Source organism: Sycon ciliatum, chromosome 1 (assembly GCF_964019385.1).
Source record: "Sycon ciliatum chromosome 1, ocSycCili1.1, whole genome shotgun sequence".
NCBI lineage: Eukaryota > Metazoa > Porifera > Calcarea > Leucosolenida > Sycettidae > Sycon > Sycon ciliatum.
The window spans coordinates 3,701,637-3,716,953 of record NC_088643.1 but is presented as its reverse complement, the minus strand read 5'-3'; the positions used below and the strand labels follow the sequence as shown (position 1 = coordinate 3,716,953).

The 15,317-nt window shown below is 50.2% G+C and overlaps 1 protein-coding gene across 1 annotated transcript in view; it reads right to left on the bottom strand.

Moving 5' to 3' along the window:
• The window catches only part of LOC135808597 (uncharacterized), a 49,282-nt gene that overhangs the window by 22,824 nt on the left and 11,141 nt on the right, over window positions 1–15,317 (bottom strand). Inside the window, exon 6 of the mRNA XM_065322164.1 lies at window positions 14,236–14,292. Within this exon, the coding sequence (XP_065178236.1) occupies window positions 14,236–14,292 (57 nt within the window). The remainder of the gene's footprint in view (window positions 1–14,235; window positions 14,293–15,317) is intronic.

Below are 15,317 nucleotides of genomic sequence, written 5' to 3'. Positions count from 1 at the left end.
GTCTCATCCTGGCATCCGTGCGACGCAGAAGTTAGTCTGTTCTCGCTATGTTTGGCCCGGCATGAATCGTGACATCCGTGACTGGTCCCGCGCATGCTCCTCCTGCCAACGCTCCAAGATCCACCGTCACACCCGCAGCAAACCTGGCATCTTCCCATTGCCTGAAGCCCGTTTTCAGCAGGTGCATCTTGATCTTGTCGGCCCATTGCCCATGTCCAATGGCTACACGCACTTACTGACATGTGTGGACCGTTTCACCCGCTGGCCTATCGCTGTCCCTCTCTCGAACACAGTCACATCTACTGTCTTGGCTGCGTTTCTCTCTCATTGGATAGGTAATTTCGGCGTTCCCACCCACATTGTCACAGATCGTGGTGCCCAATTCGAATCCATTCAGTTCACCGCCTTCCTTCGTGATTTCGGCATCAAGCGTCGTCGCACAACAGCATATCACCCCCAAAGTAATGGTCTCGTTGAGCGTTTTCACCGGACCCTGAAATCTTCCCTCATGTGCACGCCTCATCCTGAACGTTGGTCTGAGAATCTTGCTCTGGTCTTGCTTGGCCTCCGGTCGACTGAGAAGGCTGATTTGGGTTGTTCTCCGGCAGAGCTTGTTTATGGTAACTCTCTCCGTTTGCCGCAGGATTTCTACCGCGCCGCGCCGGAGGTTACACCCGACCCTGCCAGCTACTTGTCCCGCCTTCGAGAGTTTGCTCACACCCTTCAACCTAGTGCCTCTCGTCCTGCAGCCACACCCGTTCACTTATCTCCTGACCTCCAGACCTGTACTCACGTCTTCGTCCGGAATGAGAAACGTCGTTCTCTGGAGCCACCGTACGACGGCCCCTTCCCTGTTCTCCGGCGGTCTGATAAGTACTTTTCCGTTGATATCCGTGGCACCACTCGGGTCATATCGATTGATCGTTTAAAGCCTGCCCATCTGCCAGTGCCTGCTAGTTCTGCTCCGCCGACTGCAGCCCCTGTCCATGTTGTGAAGCGAGTCCATTGGCATTGATCACTTGCCATATCTGCCATGTTCTCTGGTCATTCCTTTCTGTTCTCTCTCCTGTTCTCTACATCTACTCCTAATCTCTTTCTTCCTCTCTCTTGCCTTGATATTCTTTTAGGGGGGAGGTACTGTAGTGTATCCACTCCAAACCCCATGGAGATTTCCGTCAAATTTGTCTAAATCGCAACTTGTACTCTTGACCCTTCCTTACTTTTTGGTCCCGTATATCCATAATCACTCTACTCTAGTTTCTGCCGATCCCGCGTACCCGCGCGCGGTGTTCTCACGCACCGTATTGCGTGGTACGATAATGTTGTACTTTCCTATGCCGCGTACCCATTTTTGGCTTTCTTCTTCCTTTTTCTGTATTCTCCCTTCGACAAGAAGTGCTTCTCTTCCCTTGGTAGTTAGGAGACGGTTGTCGTTTTTTCTCTCTCAACTTCAGTTTATCCATGTAATTCTGGTGCCCCTGGCTTGCTGTGTCGTGTGGTGTTGGATGTGAGGAATTTGCATGCTTCCCGAAGATTCCCACAGTTTGGCCTGGAGAGCAGTATATAAGTGGTGCTTTTCAGGCACAATCTTCCTCAGCCTACTCAAGCTCAACTGATGAGGGGTGAATTCCCCGAAACACTGTGTATTGAGCAGGGAGTGGTGCTTTCTTTCAGGTTTGCCGAGCGGAAGATGCAACGTGCTCCTCGTGTGCTCCGGATGGCAGTCGTGAGTCAGTCAAGTGTCAAGTTCGGCAAGAAGCGTGTGCTCCTCGTTGGAGCAACCAACTTCATGCATTAATTTTGTTTATAATATTTCCGTCTCCTCCTTTGATGACTACTTCCTACTAATCTGCAGAGTCCAAGAGCACATCGAAAAGCAAACGGGCAGCTCGAGTTCTGCAGGGACTGGCTTGCTTTCAGCTCCCCTTGACTCTGGTTTGAGCAGTGCTTCAGCAGCTAGTTCGAGCTCTGAAGCTGCGACTAGTGCGTCTCAACCTTCCCAGACACCGCTGTCCGAGTTCCCTTCTGCTGGTTGGAAAACTGTTCAATCTGCCAGATCCAGCTGCCCTGCTTTCTCCCTTGGTACCCTCATCAAGTTTTTCGTCGACAAGGTAACTGTGGATGGCCAGCCAACAGCTAACTTCAAGGCGCTGGGCCTTGATGGCAGCGACAGCAAATCACTGAGACTGTTCAAGCGTGGATATGTGCAGAAGATAGAGATTGTGGCGCTGGATGACAAATCTGACGTCTATATTCGAGCACGGTGTGAGCCTGAAATGCGGTCAGCCAAGCCGTATAAGCTGAAGCTCCTTTGTGTTGTTGGTGAGGGAGAGGAGAGACCTGTGAAGGACATCCCGTTTGCCGAGTGTTACCCGTGCCCTGCCGGCAAAGCCCCTCATGCAAGCTGCAAGCACATTGCAGCGTTGCTTTATGCCCTTGTGGAGTTTTGTGAGCTGGGCTTCACAAGGGAATTTGTAACGGTGACAGACACGTTACAATCGTGGAATAAGCCGCACACGAAAAAATCGGAACCAAAACGTGCTGTGGAGCTGGACTGGAGCAAGCCTCTTCTGAAAACTGCTGGGCAAGCCAAAAGGTTGAAAACGAAGCAAACCCCTGCAGACATTGCAAAGCTGGATCCCCGTGTACCTCAAGATCGTGGCTCCACTGCACGGGCTGCATCTACCCTCACCAAGGAGATGCTTGTCAGGAAATACATACCTGGCTTGCTGACGGTCGCTGGCGATGATGCTGTCCAGGAGGCCCAGCGCACTGAGAGACTTGCTGGAGCAAAGGCACAGCACGCATCCTTTCAGGTAGGGTTGCAAGGAATATTCTAATGTTCTACGGTTGTATGGGCGTTGTCTTGTGACACATGCGCACACGCTGCTCAAGTGTCGATCTATCATAGCAGTTCTAGAGCGGATGGGGTGATATGTACATGTGTTATAGATATGTTGAGAAAGGGGATTATGACTCCCAAGAGTAGTGAACATGACTTCACTGTCTACTTGGTCTACAACGACCGTGGACTAGCCAAAATCTTTAAGATTTTGTTGGTATAGAAAATTCGATGTTCGACGATTCCTTTATAAAAAATATTCGATTCGTTCCGATTTAAAGTTTTCGTTTCCTCCCTACTTTTAGGAACAACATCCAAGTGCATCCATGACAACAGCTACTGTTACTACCCCCACTACAGCTACCACTACTACAGCTGCTTCTTCCACGCCAGGTATGGATGAGCCCATGGAAGAATCAATGGATGAGCCAGTGAGTGGAGCAGCTGGAGGCAGTGGCATTGAGATCAGTCCAGCCTTGAGATCTGGGAATGTTATCTTGTGCGAGATAAGCATTCCAAACAGCTCTCTTTGCACATTTAATGGCTTTTTACGCAAATGTTGCTCATATACATTCTGTACTTGTCTTACACCTGGTGTAATGTGTTGTGTCATGTACTGACATAAGGAAGTGCTTTATTTTACAGACAGATGAGTGTAGATATAGTGAAGAGTCAGGGAGGCCATGCCCAGCAGAGCATGGTGTCGTGCGTAGCACGGGGGTAGTGAGAGGTCACGTACCGTCTATACATGGCGACAGGCAGGGGAAGGACTATGCCGTGAATGGGTGAAAGGATAACATGATACAGGATAGGACATCTCCCCCTTTTTGAAAAAAAATTGAAGAGAGAAAAAACACAACAGCTGGGAAAAAACTGTTATGGAGCAAAGGCAAGACAGATACATGTACGGGTTGTACATAGCCGAGCACATAGAACAGAACTATGCAATGTGCGGGAGAGCAATAGCAATAGCATGAAGCCAGAGAGAGAGTTACATGGTAGCGATCAATCTCTGCGGTGGCTAGATGTTGTTGCGGGCACGCAGAGTTGGCTGTGACGTAGGCACAGGCTGTTGTTGCGGGACTAGCGCGGCCGGTGGTACTGCTGGCACCGGTCCGGGAGGAGTCACTGGCTGGAGCAACTTCACTGCACGACGGTTTCGGCGCAGAAGACCGGATGAGGTGGCGATGTTGTAGGAGCGATCGGTGAGTTGCTCAACCACTGTACCCTCGCGCTTGTCGTCGACCCACACTTTCGCTCCCAGTGGCAGAGGGGAGAGCGACTTGGCTGCGAAGCGTTGATTGAAGTGATCTTCTTGCCGATGCTTAGCCTCCTGCTCCTTGGCCCGGAGAGCGGTGATGTCTGGCCAGGAGGGTTGCAGGAGATCAGGTGGGCACGGAAGATTGGTGCGGAGCCTGCGGCCGTACAAGAGTTCGGCAGGCGAATAGCCGTTGGCCAGGGTGTGGAGCGATACGCTAGGAGGGACTGCTGTAGATCACCTGGCGCACGGATGAGTCGTTTGGCAGTCTGCACGGCGCGTTCTGCTTCGCCGTTGCTTTGAGGATGCTTCGGGCTGCTGGTCCGATGCGTGATGTTGCACGACGACATAAACTGTGCAAAGGCGTCGGAAGCGAACTGTGGCCCGTTATCGCTGACGAAGATGTCCGGATAGCCGTGGGCAGCAAATATGCTCTTCAGATGAGTAATGACGGCCCGTGACGTAGTCGATGGGAGACAAGCGACATCAATGTAACGGGAGAAATAGTCGACGGTAATCAGGTATTGGCGGCCGTCGACATCACAGAGATCCGATGCGATACGCTGCCACGGACGCTCGGGGAACGGAGTTGTCTGAAGAGGCTCTGGAGACTGATGACGCTGCTTGATACAGGTAGTGCACTTGGCGACGTACGCCTCGATGTCGGCAGAGATACCTGGCCACCACGACGAGAAGCGGGCACGGGCTTTACTCTTCGTGACACCTTGGTGACCATCATGCAGCTTCTGGAGGATCTCAGGATGTAGCACGGACGGAACAACCAGGCGAAAGCCGTGGCACAAGACACCTTGCATGTGATGTCCTATCCTGTATCATGTTATCCTTTCACCCATTCACGGCATAGTCCTTCCCCTGCCTGTCGCCATGTATAGACGGTATGTGACCTCTCACTACCCCCCGTGCTACGCACGATACCATGCTCTGCTGGGCATGGCCTCCCTGACTCTTCACTATATCTACACTCATCTGTCTGTAAAATAAACGACTTCCTTATGTCAGTACATGACACAACATGGTGTCAGAAGTTAGTCAACCAGGTCTACACTTCGAGTAGAAATGGCCAAGTTCGCGCCGCCTGCAGACTTTGATTTCTCCATTCCAGATGCCTGGCCGGCTTGGAAACGCCGGTTTGCGAGATATCGCCTCGCCTCAGAGCTCAACGGGAAAGACGAGAAAGTGCAAATCTCTACGTTGCTCTACTCGCTGGGCCCAGAGGCCGAAACTGTCTTCGATCAACTGGTATTCGACACCGTTGGAGACGAGGACAAGTATGACAAGGTCATGACGAACTGGCCTCGCTCACGATGGAACGGCTTGATGTCGTCAGGGACGGTAGCAGGCCAGCCATGGATGACGTAGCGCATCACACTGGATAGCACGGGATCTTCAGACGTAGCCTTGGCTAGGTCGGCGAGAACGGATGGACTCGTGAGATCTTCGGCAGTGGTTGATAAAACCATGCCGATGTCGTCTTGCAGAACGTTGTCAACTGATGCCGATGCTGGCGCTCGTGAAAGCGTGTCAGCCACCACCAGATCCTTGCCGGGAACGTGTATGGCTTGGACTTCGTACCGGAGGAAGCGGAGCAGCATTCGTTGGCATCGGATGGGGACCTTGTCCAGGTCTCTGGTGTTGATCAGTGGCACCAGCGGCTTGTGGTCCGTCTGCACGATGAACCTGGGAGCGCCGAAGAGGTACTGGTCTAACCTCTCGCACGTCCACACCGCTGCGAGGCATTCCTTTTCGATCTGCGCGTAGCCTTGTTCCGTCTTGGTCAGGGAACGGGAGGCGTAGGCTACTGGGCGCCAGTCGCCATCGTGCTTCTGGAGCAGAACACCACCAATGCCATAGCTGCTGGCATCTGCACTGACCATGATGGGGCGCTTGGGGTCATAGTGCACTAAGCACGGGGCTGAAACGACGAGCTCTTTCAGCCGACGGAACGCGTCCTGCTGCGGGGAGTCCCAGAACCAATCAGTGTCGGTGTGCAGGAGCTGACGGAGGGGCGCTGAGATCGTAGCCAATTCCGGGATGAATCTGGCGACGTAGGTGAAGAGACCTAAGGCACGGCGAAGCTCAGGAACATTCGTAGGCTCCTTGAGGTCGTCAATGGCGGAGACTTTGCTGGGTTCGGGTTTCACACCGGACCCGCTGACGATGTGTCCCAGGTACTTGACTGACGACTGCTTGAGGTGGCATTTGTCGGGGTTCAGAGTGATGCCTGCGTCGGCAAGGACCTGGCGCGTTGTGTCCAGCCGGTGGTCGTGTTCAGCTTCGTTAGCGGCGTGGACCAGAACGTCGTCCATGAATACCTCGGAACCTTTGACGTGGGAGAGGAAGTCCTGCAGGCGTCGCTGGAAGATTTCCGGTGCAGAGGTTATACCGAATGGCATCCGGAGGAATCGGAACCGACCCACAGGCGTGATGAACGTGGTCAGCTTGGATGCAGACTCCGTGAGAGGCACTTGCCAGAAGCCGCTGTTGGCATCCAGCGTGGAAAAGACAGTAGATCCGGCGAGCCTAGCCAGTGTGTCCTCAACTGTCGGAAGAGGGAAGTGCTCGCGCTTCACGTTGCCGTTCAGCTTCTTTAGGTCTACGCAGATCCGTACGCGACCATTTGGTTTACGAACCGGCACCATAGGAGAGCACCAGTCAGAGGGACCCGTTTCCCGGACGATGATGCCCATTTCCTCCATACGTGCGAGCTCTTCTGTGACCTTGTCCTGTAGAGGCAGAGGCACACGGCGGGCAACACCACAGTGGTACGGCGTGGCGTCGTCCACGAGCTTGATATCAGCTGGGGGCCCAACCATACAACCGATGGGCTGTGCTGGCTTGCTGGTACACGATTCTGCTGCATCTAAACGCTGGATCAGGCGAAGTCGGAGGCAGTCTCTGCGACTCAACAGGTTGGTAGATCCAGGACCATCGATAACTACGATCTCCATAGAGAACAGTTCACTCTTGTGCATGGTGTCTGCAGTGAACTGACCCTTGATGGATAGAGGTGCACCAGATGGACCAAGGAGTTTGGTAGTGGATGGTGTGAGTACAGGGCGTTGTACGAGATTCTGATACGTGGAGTGCGTGATACATGATACATCTGCATCTGTGTCGATCTTGAATATCAAATTTGTCGAGCAAACAGGCAGACTTACTGACCAGGCGTCGGTAGACTGGGAAGGACTGGCGTTGGATGACAGCTCTGCAACACCACCCATGAATGGCGACGGGGACGCGAGCGATTCATTTTCGACAGCTCTGGCACCACGCGTGGTGGCTGGAGTGGAAAGACAGACGGCGGCGAAGTGGCCCTGCTTGCCGCATGAATTACACTTGCGACCAAACGCAGGACACGCAGAACGGTTGCTCTTGTGCGAACCAGCGTGGCCACACCACGGACATGTTGAAGCTGCAGTGCCGCTCTTCCTCTGCGTGGACGGCGTTGGTGAAGGCTTCGATGGAACGCCGCTGCGCTGGTGGCGACTCCTTGCATCTTGCTGCTTTCCTCCAAAGCGGGATGCAGCATTGACCTGCGGCCTGGCGGCTTGCGCTGCAACGTCTCCGGAAATTTTCTCGGCCTGTCTGGCCCTGAGAACTGCGTCCGTGAGGGTGAGTTTTGCGGGCTCAATCAGCTGCAGCTCCTTGGCGACTTGACGATCCAGAATGTGAGCCACGAGGCGATCTCGAATTCTGTTGTCCTTCTGGTCACCAAAGTCACAGAACTTCGCTGCTGCGTGAAGTTTCCGAACAAATTCTTCCACGGACTCTCCTGGAAGATGGACACACTGTTCGAAAATGGTCCTCTGGTGAAACACGTTCAATGCTGGCGTAAAGTAAGCATCCAGCTTCGTCATGACCTTGCCATACTTGTCCTCGTCTCCAACAGTGTCGAATACCAGTTGATCGAAGACAGTTTCGGCCTCTGGGCCCAGCGAGTAGAGCAACGTAGAGATTTGCACTTTCTCGTCTTTCGCGTTGAGCTCTGAGGCGAGGCGATATCTCGCAAACCGGCGTTTCCAAGCCGGCCAGGCATCTGGAATGGAGAAATCAAAGTCTGCAGGCGGCGCGAACTTGGCCATTTCTACTCGAAGTGTAGACCTGGTTGACTAACTTCTGACACCATGTTGTGTCATGTACTGACATACCGTACTTCCCCACATATAAGCGCATGCGCTTATAAGTGAAAATTTGCTGCAAAAAAGATCTTTGGCTGTGTAAACATGTTCGGGTAGAAGCCCATGCGCTTATATGCGCAATACAGGTTTGTCTGTGTCCTAAACAATGGTATCATCACACTACTTAGTGGTATATTTCGCTCCCGCCTTTTCACCAATAGTGTTCACATATAAGCACATGCGCTTATAATCGAGGGGTGCGCTTATATCCGGACATAAGCACATGCGCTTATATGTGCGGAAGTACGGTAAGGAAGTGCTTTATTTTACAGACAGATGAGTGTAGATATAGTGAAGAGTCAGGGAGGCCATGCCCAGCAGAGCATGGTATCGTGCGTAGCACGGGGGTAGTGAGAGGTCACGTACCGTCTATACATGGCGACAGGCAGGGGAAGGACTATGCCGTGAATGGGTGAAAGGATAACATGATACAGGATAGGACATAATGGGCTTAAGTATCCTCCGTGATTGATAGAATCTCTTCTCAGATTTGTTTTCGCCACTTTCTCTCTTTTTCCTATTTTGGTTTTCACCTCAGGTACGAGATGAATGTCGTCGTCACCAAGCAAGATGCGGAAGGGATGCGAATGCGCACAGCGTGCCAGACACTAAGCAAGACATGGTTTGTGGAACATGCAAAGCGCATCACAGCCTCTGTCAGCCATACCATTTCACACCGTAGGTCAACCAGCAGTGTTCACAACATGATCAGGCTAGTGACAGCTCGTAAGCACTTCTATACGGAAGCCACGAAGTACGGCAACGAGCATGAAAAGGATGGCGTCGAAGCTTACCAAAAGCGGTACGTATTTGGATAGCAAAGTCTTCTCATAGCCACGTCCAGTAAGCTATCGGAATGAATGCTTTGTTGGGTGGTTTATTCCTATGATTATTTATTGTAAAGTTCAGTTCAACGGCAACTGTTTGTGGCTAGTCCCGGGAATGTTATGCCGTATATTTTTTTCGCTGTGTGCTTTTGCGGTTGTCGCTTTGCCTGTGTTTTCACTCCCTATTTTCCTTATGGTGATTTCAAGATCATGGGGATAAGATAATACTAAGAATCTCCATGAAACTGTGGTTTGTTTCTATCTTGTGTTTTACAGCAAAGATCAAGTGACCGAACCAACGGGCATGTTCATCAGTGTCACAGAGCCTTGGTTTGCTGCAACTCCAGATGCTCTGGTTGCCGGCGCCAATGGCATTGTGGAAGTGAAATGCCCATTCCTGTGTAAGGACAGGTGTTTTGATGATGCCGCAGAGAAGAAGAGTCAGTTTTGTATTGAGAAGGTAGAGTCTGCCTGGCGTCTTCGTCAAGGACATCAGTACTTCACCCAAGTCCAGATGCAACTCTTTGCCAGTGGGGCAGACTATTGTGACTTTGTTGTGTGGTCACCAACTGAGCTGCATGTGGAGCGGATCGTACCTAATAATGATTTCATATCTAGCACGTTGACTGTTATCCGTGATTTCTACTTTGAACATGTCTTGCCAGAACTGGTCAGGAAATACCAGTGAGGAATGACATTGCACTGATTCCTATTTGCCTCGGATATTTTGGGTATGTGCGGTATTCAACTCCCGTGTAATCCGTTTGATGGTGGACATGCGTGTGTGTGTGTGTGTGTGTGTGCATGTGTGTGTGTGTGTGTGTGTGTGTGTGTGTGTGTGTGTGTGTGTGTGTGTGTGTGTGTGTGTGTGTGTGTGTGTGTGTGTGTGTGTGTGCATGAGTGTGCAGAGCTCGTCTGAACTTCACATATATACTAGGGGTGAAACGAACATCGAATTTTGAATACGAACGAACTCTCACACTAACGAACGAACTCGAACGAACATTCTCCATTATGTATTTCATGGATGAATTTTTTTGAAGACCATGCAGTCTGTCAGTACTGGCGTTCTCTGTACTTGGCTGGCCACAGTTCAGTATTGACGGTGTACGATACACTGCCAGAACAGAAATATTTTTTTTATCACGTCCGCCTGAGCTGGATTACAGGGTTTTGCAGCTAGCTGCAAAGTCCATCACCATCGTCCGGACGAGAGTTTTCTTCTCATCGCTAGCTCAGCTCAGGTCGTCAGAGCAGGAGAACGGTACTTCTTGACGTGGGTACGAAGATTGCTCGTCGTCGCTCTGCTGTGTGATAGAACCTTTTTGAAATTGAGAAAAGGACTTCGTCTTTCCCGACCACTTTATCAAATTCCGCTCCAACTCCGGATCGCGATGAAAGGCTCGAATGTTTTGACATGATTGCAACCAGTGCACGTTTGCTTTCAGGAACAGATGTCACAAGCGACTCGAATCCTTTCACTACGAGTACAAATCTAACTCAAACGGACACACAGAAATATTTCAAGAAACTTTGTCCCGACGCGACACTCAACTCCTTCAACTTGCTTCAAGTGATCATCAAGGCAAACACAGTCGATCAGCGTGCAAGCTCGCGATCTCCCAACCTCCGCGGCTCCTTCGTGATCTAGTCACAAGCGATCTTTATGCTTGCTTACTGTGTTCGTTTATCAATCTTGCGAGTTCGTTCGTTCGTTTTCAAATTTTTCGAACGAATATTCGAACTTTCGTTCGTTCGTTTCACCCCTAATATATACCATAGCAGGACTTGATCGCATTACAAATTTAGTACACACACATTGTGAGACTATACAGATGTACCACATCCTGTTACCGGTACATCTATGCAGCCTGACAGTGCAAGGACATGCAGTGCATGGCTACACATGGAAAGCTTGAACACACAGTAGAAGTAGAAGTAAAGACTGGGACCCACATCAGCCTCATCATTGCTGGTATTACAACACTCGAGACCGGAAAACACGTATGAATTTGGCGTTGGCTGCATGTTTGCCCTTGGTATCGCCTGCAACCATTTCTTCCTCAGCTCCGAGTCGGCCTTGAGGCGATGGAAGGACAAGGATTTACAAGCTGGATCGCAGTTGTCGCAGCCTTTCCTAGCTAAAGTTGACTGGCACAATCTTCTCTTTACGTAGAACTTTCGTCCAGCTCTCTTCTCGTCACTCTCAACCAAACCCCACTTGCATCGATCTTTCCTGTTGGGGCAGCACGGTACAATGCAGCTGGCATGACCAGGCATCCTTTCTGAAACTGCCAGAAACAAGGCGATGAAGAACGACCTTCCAGCTACAAAGGAAACAATCTACTCTCTTCCACCCACAGCAATACTTCTACAGTACAAATAATCACTACATGTGGGCGCAACAAAAGAAGTGTCCCCGCAGACTTTTTCCGCGCGGTTTGAATGCATATGGCCTATTGTCATTCCCATTGTCTCGCAGTTGAAATCTTCATGTATAAAATTTCGCAATTATCCCTTTTACAAGTCTGTTGGAAGTTGCTGCAGCTCCGCGACATGTCATTTGCTACGCACATGCAGTTTCACGTTATTATTTTTTGTTGATTTATATAGATAAACACTTGTACGTTTTTATCTCAGGGGGGGGGGCATGATGTATATGGCATACTTCCGTATATGGTGGCACTCCTGCACCTCGTATGCACGCGCCTAGAGCTCCTGCTTCCATATGCGCTTGTACACACTCTCCTTTTGTGTTCGCACACTGCTTTGGAATGTTGTTCTTCGTTTGTAGTCCTCCTTGCTAGTTGTGAATAAACTCTGTCTGACACCACAGCAGGAAGATGAACAATGAGTCAAGCCAAGGTGGTGATAAGACCAGCGGCACTACGAACGCCAGTGTGCACTTTGGCTCCAACACATTCAGCACTCGTGATGACTCGTTGCCGCATGTATCATTTATGACAGTGCCCGTCCAGGTGAAGACCGGCAGTCAACACCAACAAGTCGCAGCATTGTTAGATCCAGCCTCGTTGATCAGCTTTATTCGAGAAGACTGTCGGGAGAGATCGAGAAACAATCCACAACAGTACTAGGCGGAAAGATGATCCAAGCTGATCGTGAGAGAGTGAAACTGTCTGTCATCCAGGATGGTGACGCTCCAGACTCGGCATTTTCCGCTGTTGCCCTCCCAAGTATCACTGCACCACTGGAACCTGGTGACTGGAATGAGGAGAAGAATTGGCCTAACCTGCACAACATTGAATTCCCGACATCAAGCAGTTCCACGCGGTTTAACGTCCTAGTTGGCCTCAACGCAGCACACCTTCTCACCTCGCGCGGTAAAATCGGTGAGCCTGTTGCGCAGCTCACACCAGTCGGTTGGGTGTGCTTTGGTCCAGTCTCTGATGAGCAGAATTCCAAGAGTGAAATGACATGCACTGATTCATCCAACGTTGAAGCACGAAGGGAGCCAGCACTTGACGAGATCGTCCAGAGCCTCTGGGAGCCTCTGGGAGCTTGAGACGGTTTGCATGGATACACCATACCTGACCCCAGATGAAAAGAGAGCCGTGACGCTGGTAACCCAATCGTTACGTCACAATGGGTCACGATTTGAAATTGGCATCCTTGGAGTGCAGCTGACGGGACACCAACCAGCCTGTCATCCTACAAGCTACAAGCAAAACTACGACTTCAATCGCTGGAGCGCTCACTCAACAAACGCCCAACAGCGTACGAATCCTATCGACAAGCGATGGGAAACGTATCTAACTAAACACTACAGGGAGAAGGTGGATACCACGACAGTCGCTGAAGACGGCGATCACCACTGGTACCTTCCTCACTTTCCTGTGGCGAAAAATGATCGTGCGACCACCAAGGTCAGGGTCGTGTCCGATGCCTCGGCACAGTGGAACGGCACATCAATGAACCAGGATATGTATGCCAGTCGAAAGACTCAGAACAACTTGGTTCACGTTCTTCTCCGCTTCTGCCGGGAACCTGTAGCTCTAGTGAGAGACATTTCAGAGATGTTCCTACAGATCATGCTGAACAAGCCGGACCGGAAATGGCATCGCTTTCTATGGCGTCCGAATCGAGAGAGTGCACCTGATGTGTATCAATTCAATCGTTATACCTGACATGACTGCTTCAGAATTGGACGGCCACTTGCCGAAAGAGCGCTGGAAGAAACAGCCAACATGTTCGGAGATCGATACTCTTCCGATATTTCAGCAATGATGACTTCTACGTCGACGATATGCTTCACTCGTTCCCTGACATATGCACCGCCAGTCGTTCTTGTGTCGCTTCAATATTCGCAAGTGGCTGTCCAATTCTGAAGCAGTCATGTCAGGTATCCCAGAAGAGAACCGCATCCCCGAGAAGATAACCCAAGTTGGTGATCACACGCACAGCAATCTGCCATTAACAAAGACGCGTGGTGCTACTTGGAACGCTACGACTGACAAATTCACATTTGTCTACTCGGGTGACGATGGAACCGAACTGATGACGAGGAAAGGAAGTGTCTACTTGATTGTGTGGATTTGCGTCTTTGCATGTGAAGGTTATAGATTGCGAAACTAATAATAAATTGAGAAAGGAAAGGAATATAATGGTGGCTGGGGTGGTACAACTTTTTTGGGAAAATTTTGACTGCATTTTTGAGTTTATCGGCAAGGCAGAGATGAAATTTGAAAATGTTTTCTAGTGAATCTCTGGAGAATAGCCTTCTCCAGAGATTCACCAAAAAACATTTTCAAATTTCATCTCCACCTTGCCGATAAACCCAAATATGCAGTCAAAATGTAATCAAAATGACCCCTAAAAAGTTGTACCGCCCCAGCCACCTTAAGAGTAACTGTCCCCCACTGTAACTAGATACTAATACAGTCAGAAAGTGCAGCAACAACAACGACGACAACAACAACAACAACAACAACAACAACAACAACAACAACAACAACAACAACAACAACAACAACAACAACAACAACAACAACAACAACAACGATGACGACGACAACAACAACAACAACAACAACAACAACAACAACAAGTGCTTGAAGTACATAGAAGGTTGAGATGAAGTCTGCAGCTTACCTCGATAAGAAGAATCGTAGCGGTGTGTTCCCAACCTTGATAACCAGGCGGGTGGAACTAGGGAGAGGCATTGAACATACAACATACATAACTACACATTGGCTAAGGCAAACCCTTCTTCCGCACAGAATGCACATGTGTTCTCCTCTTCCCCGTGGAAATTCCTCTCGGCCAAGGGTCCACTCAAGGCGATGTGTCCAGGTGTACTTAGTTAAATGTGTATGTGTGTGCTTGTGCTTGTATGTATGGGCTTGTGTGTGTGTGTGTGTGTGTGTGCGTGTGCTCGTGTGTGTGCGTGCGTGTGCTGCGACTTGGCGTAGTAGTACAGCGAGGATGACTGCGCGGTGGGAGACGCGGCCCTGTGCCTGTGGCATCTAGGTTAACTACGGTTTGCGCAACGCAAACCAACATAAAAATATCTTTCTCGGAGACGGGAAGCTTTTGGCGCTTGTCGCACTAAAGGTGAAAAGCGCATGCGAATTTCCTGTGAACACCTTAGTGGTACGGTGATTTAGCACAAAAAATACGGTATGACGAGATTTCTATGAGTCATGATAACCAAAACAACAACCTTCTGTGTGAGATTGATTTTATGCAGCATAGATGCGGAGCTGTACACCCTGGTTAATATACTCTTGGGTTTGCTGAACATATTTTATTTCCAAAAAAAGTGGTAGCGACTTCGGCGATAATTTGATAGAAATGGGTTTGCTGCCCACACTGGAGTTCGCGCTTTTCCACTTTTTCCGCTGGAGAGCACAATATACCGGTAAGTTGAGGTACTAGTAAGTGGTGCTCTTCAGGCACAATCTTCCTCGGCCTGCTCAAGCTCAACTGATTCCCCGAAACATAGGGTATTGAGCAGGGAGTGGTGCTTTCTTGCAGGTTTGCCGAGTGGAAGGTTCAATTGTATTCTCGTGTGCTCTGGATGGCAGTCGTGAATCAGTCAAGTGCCAAGTCAAGTCGGCGGAAAAGTGCAAGCTCCAGGGTGGGGAGCAAATCCTTTTCTATAAAATTATCGCCGAAGTCGCTACCAATATTTCGTATTGCTGTGCCCCGCGGGCATGCGACTACACGTAGCT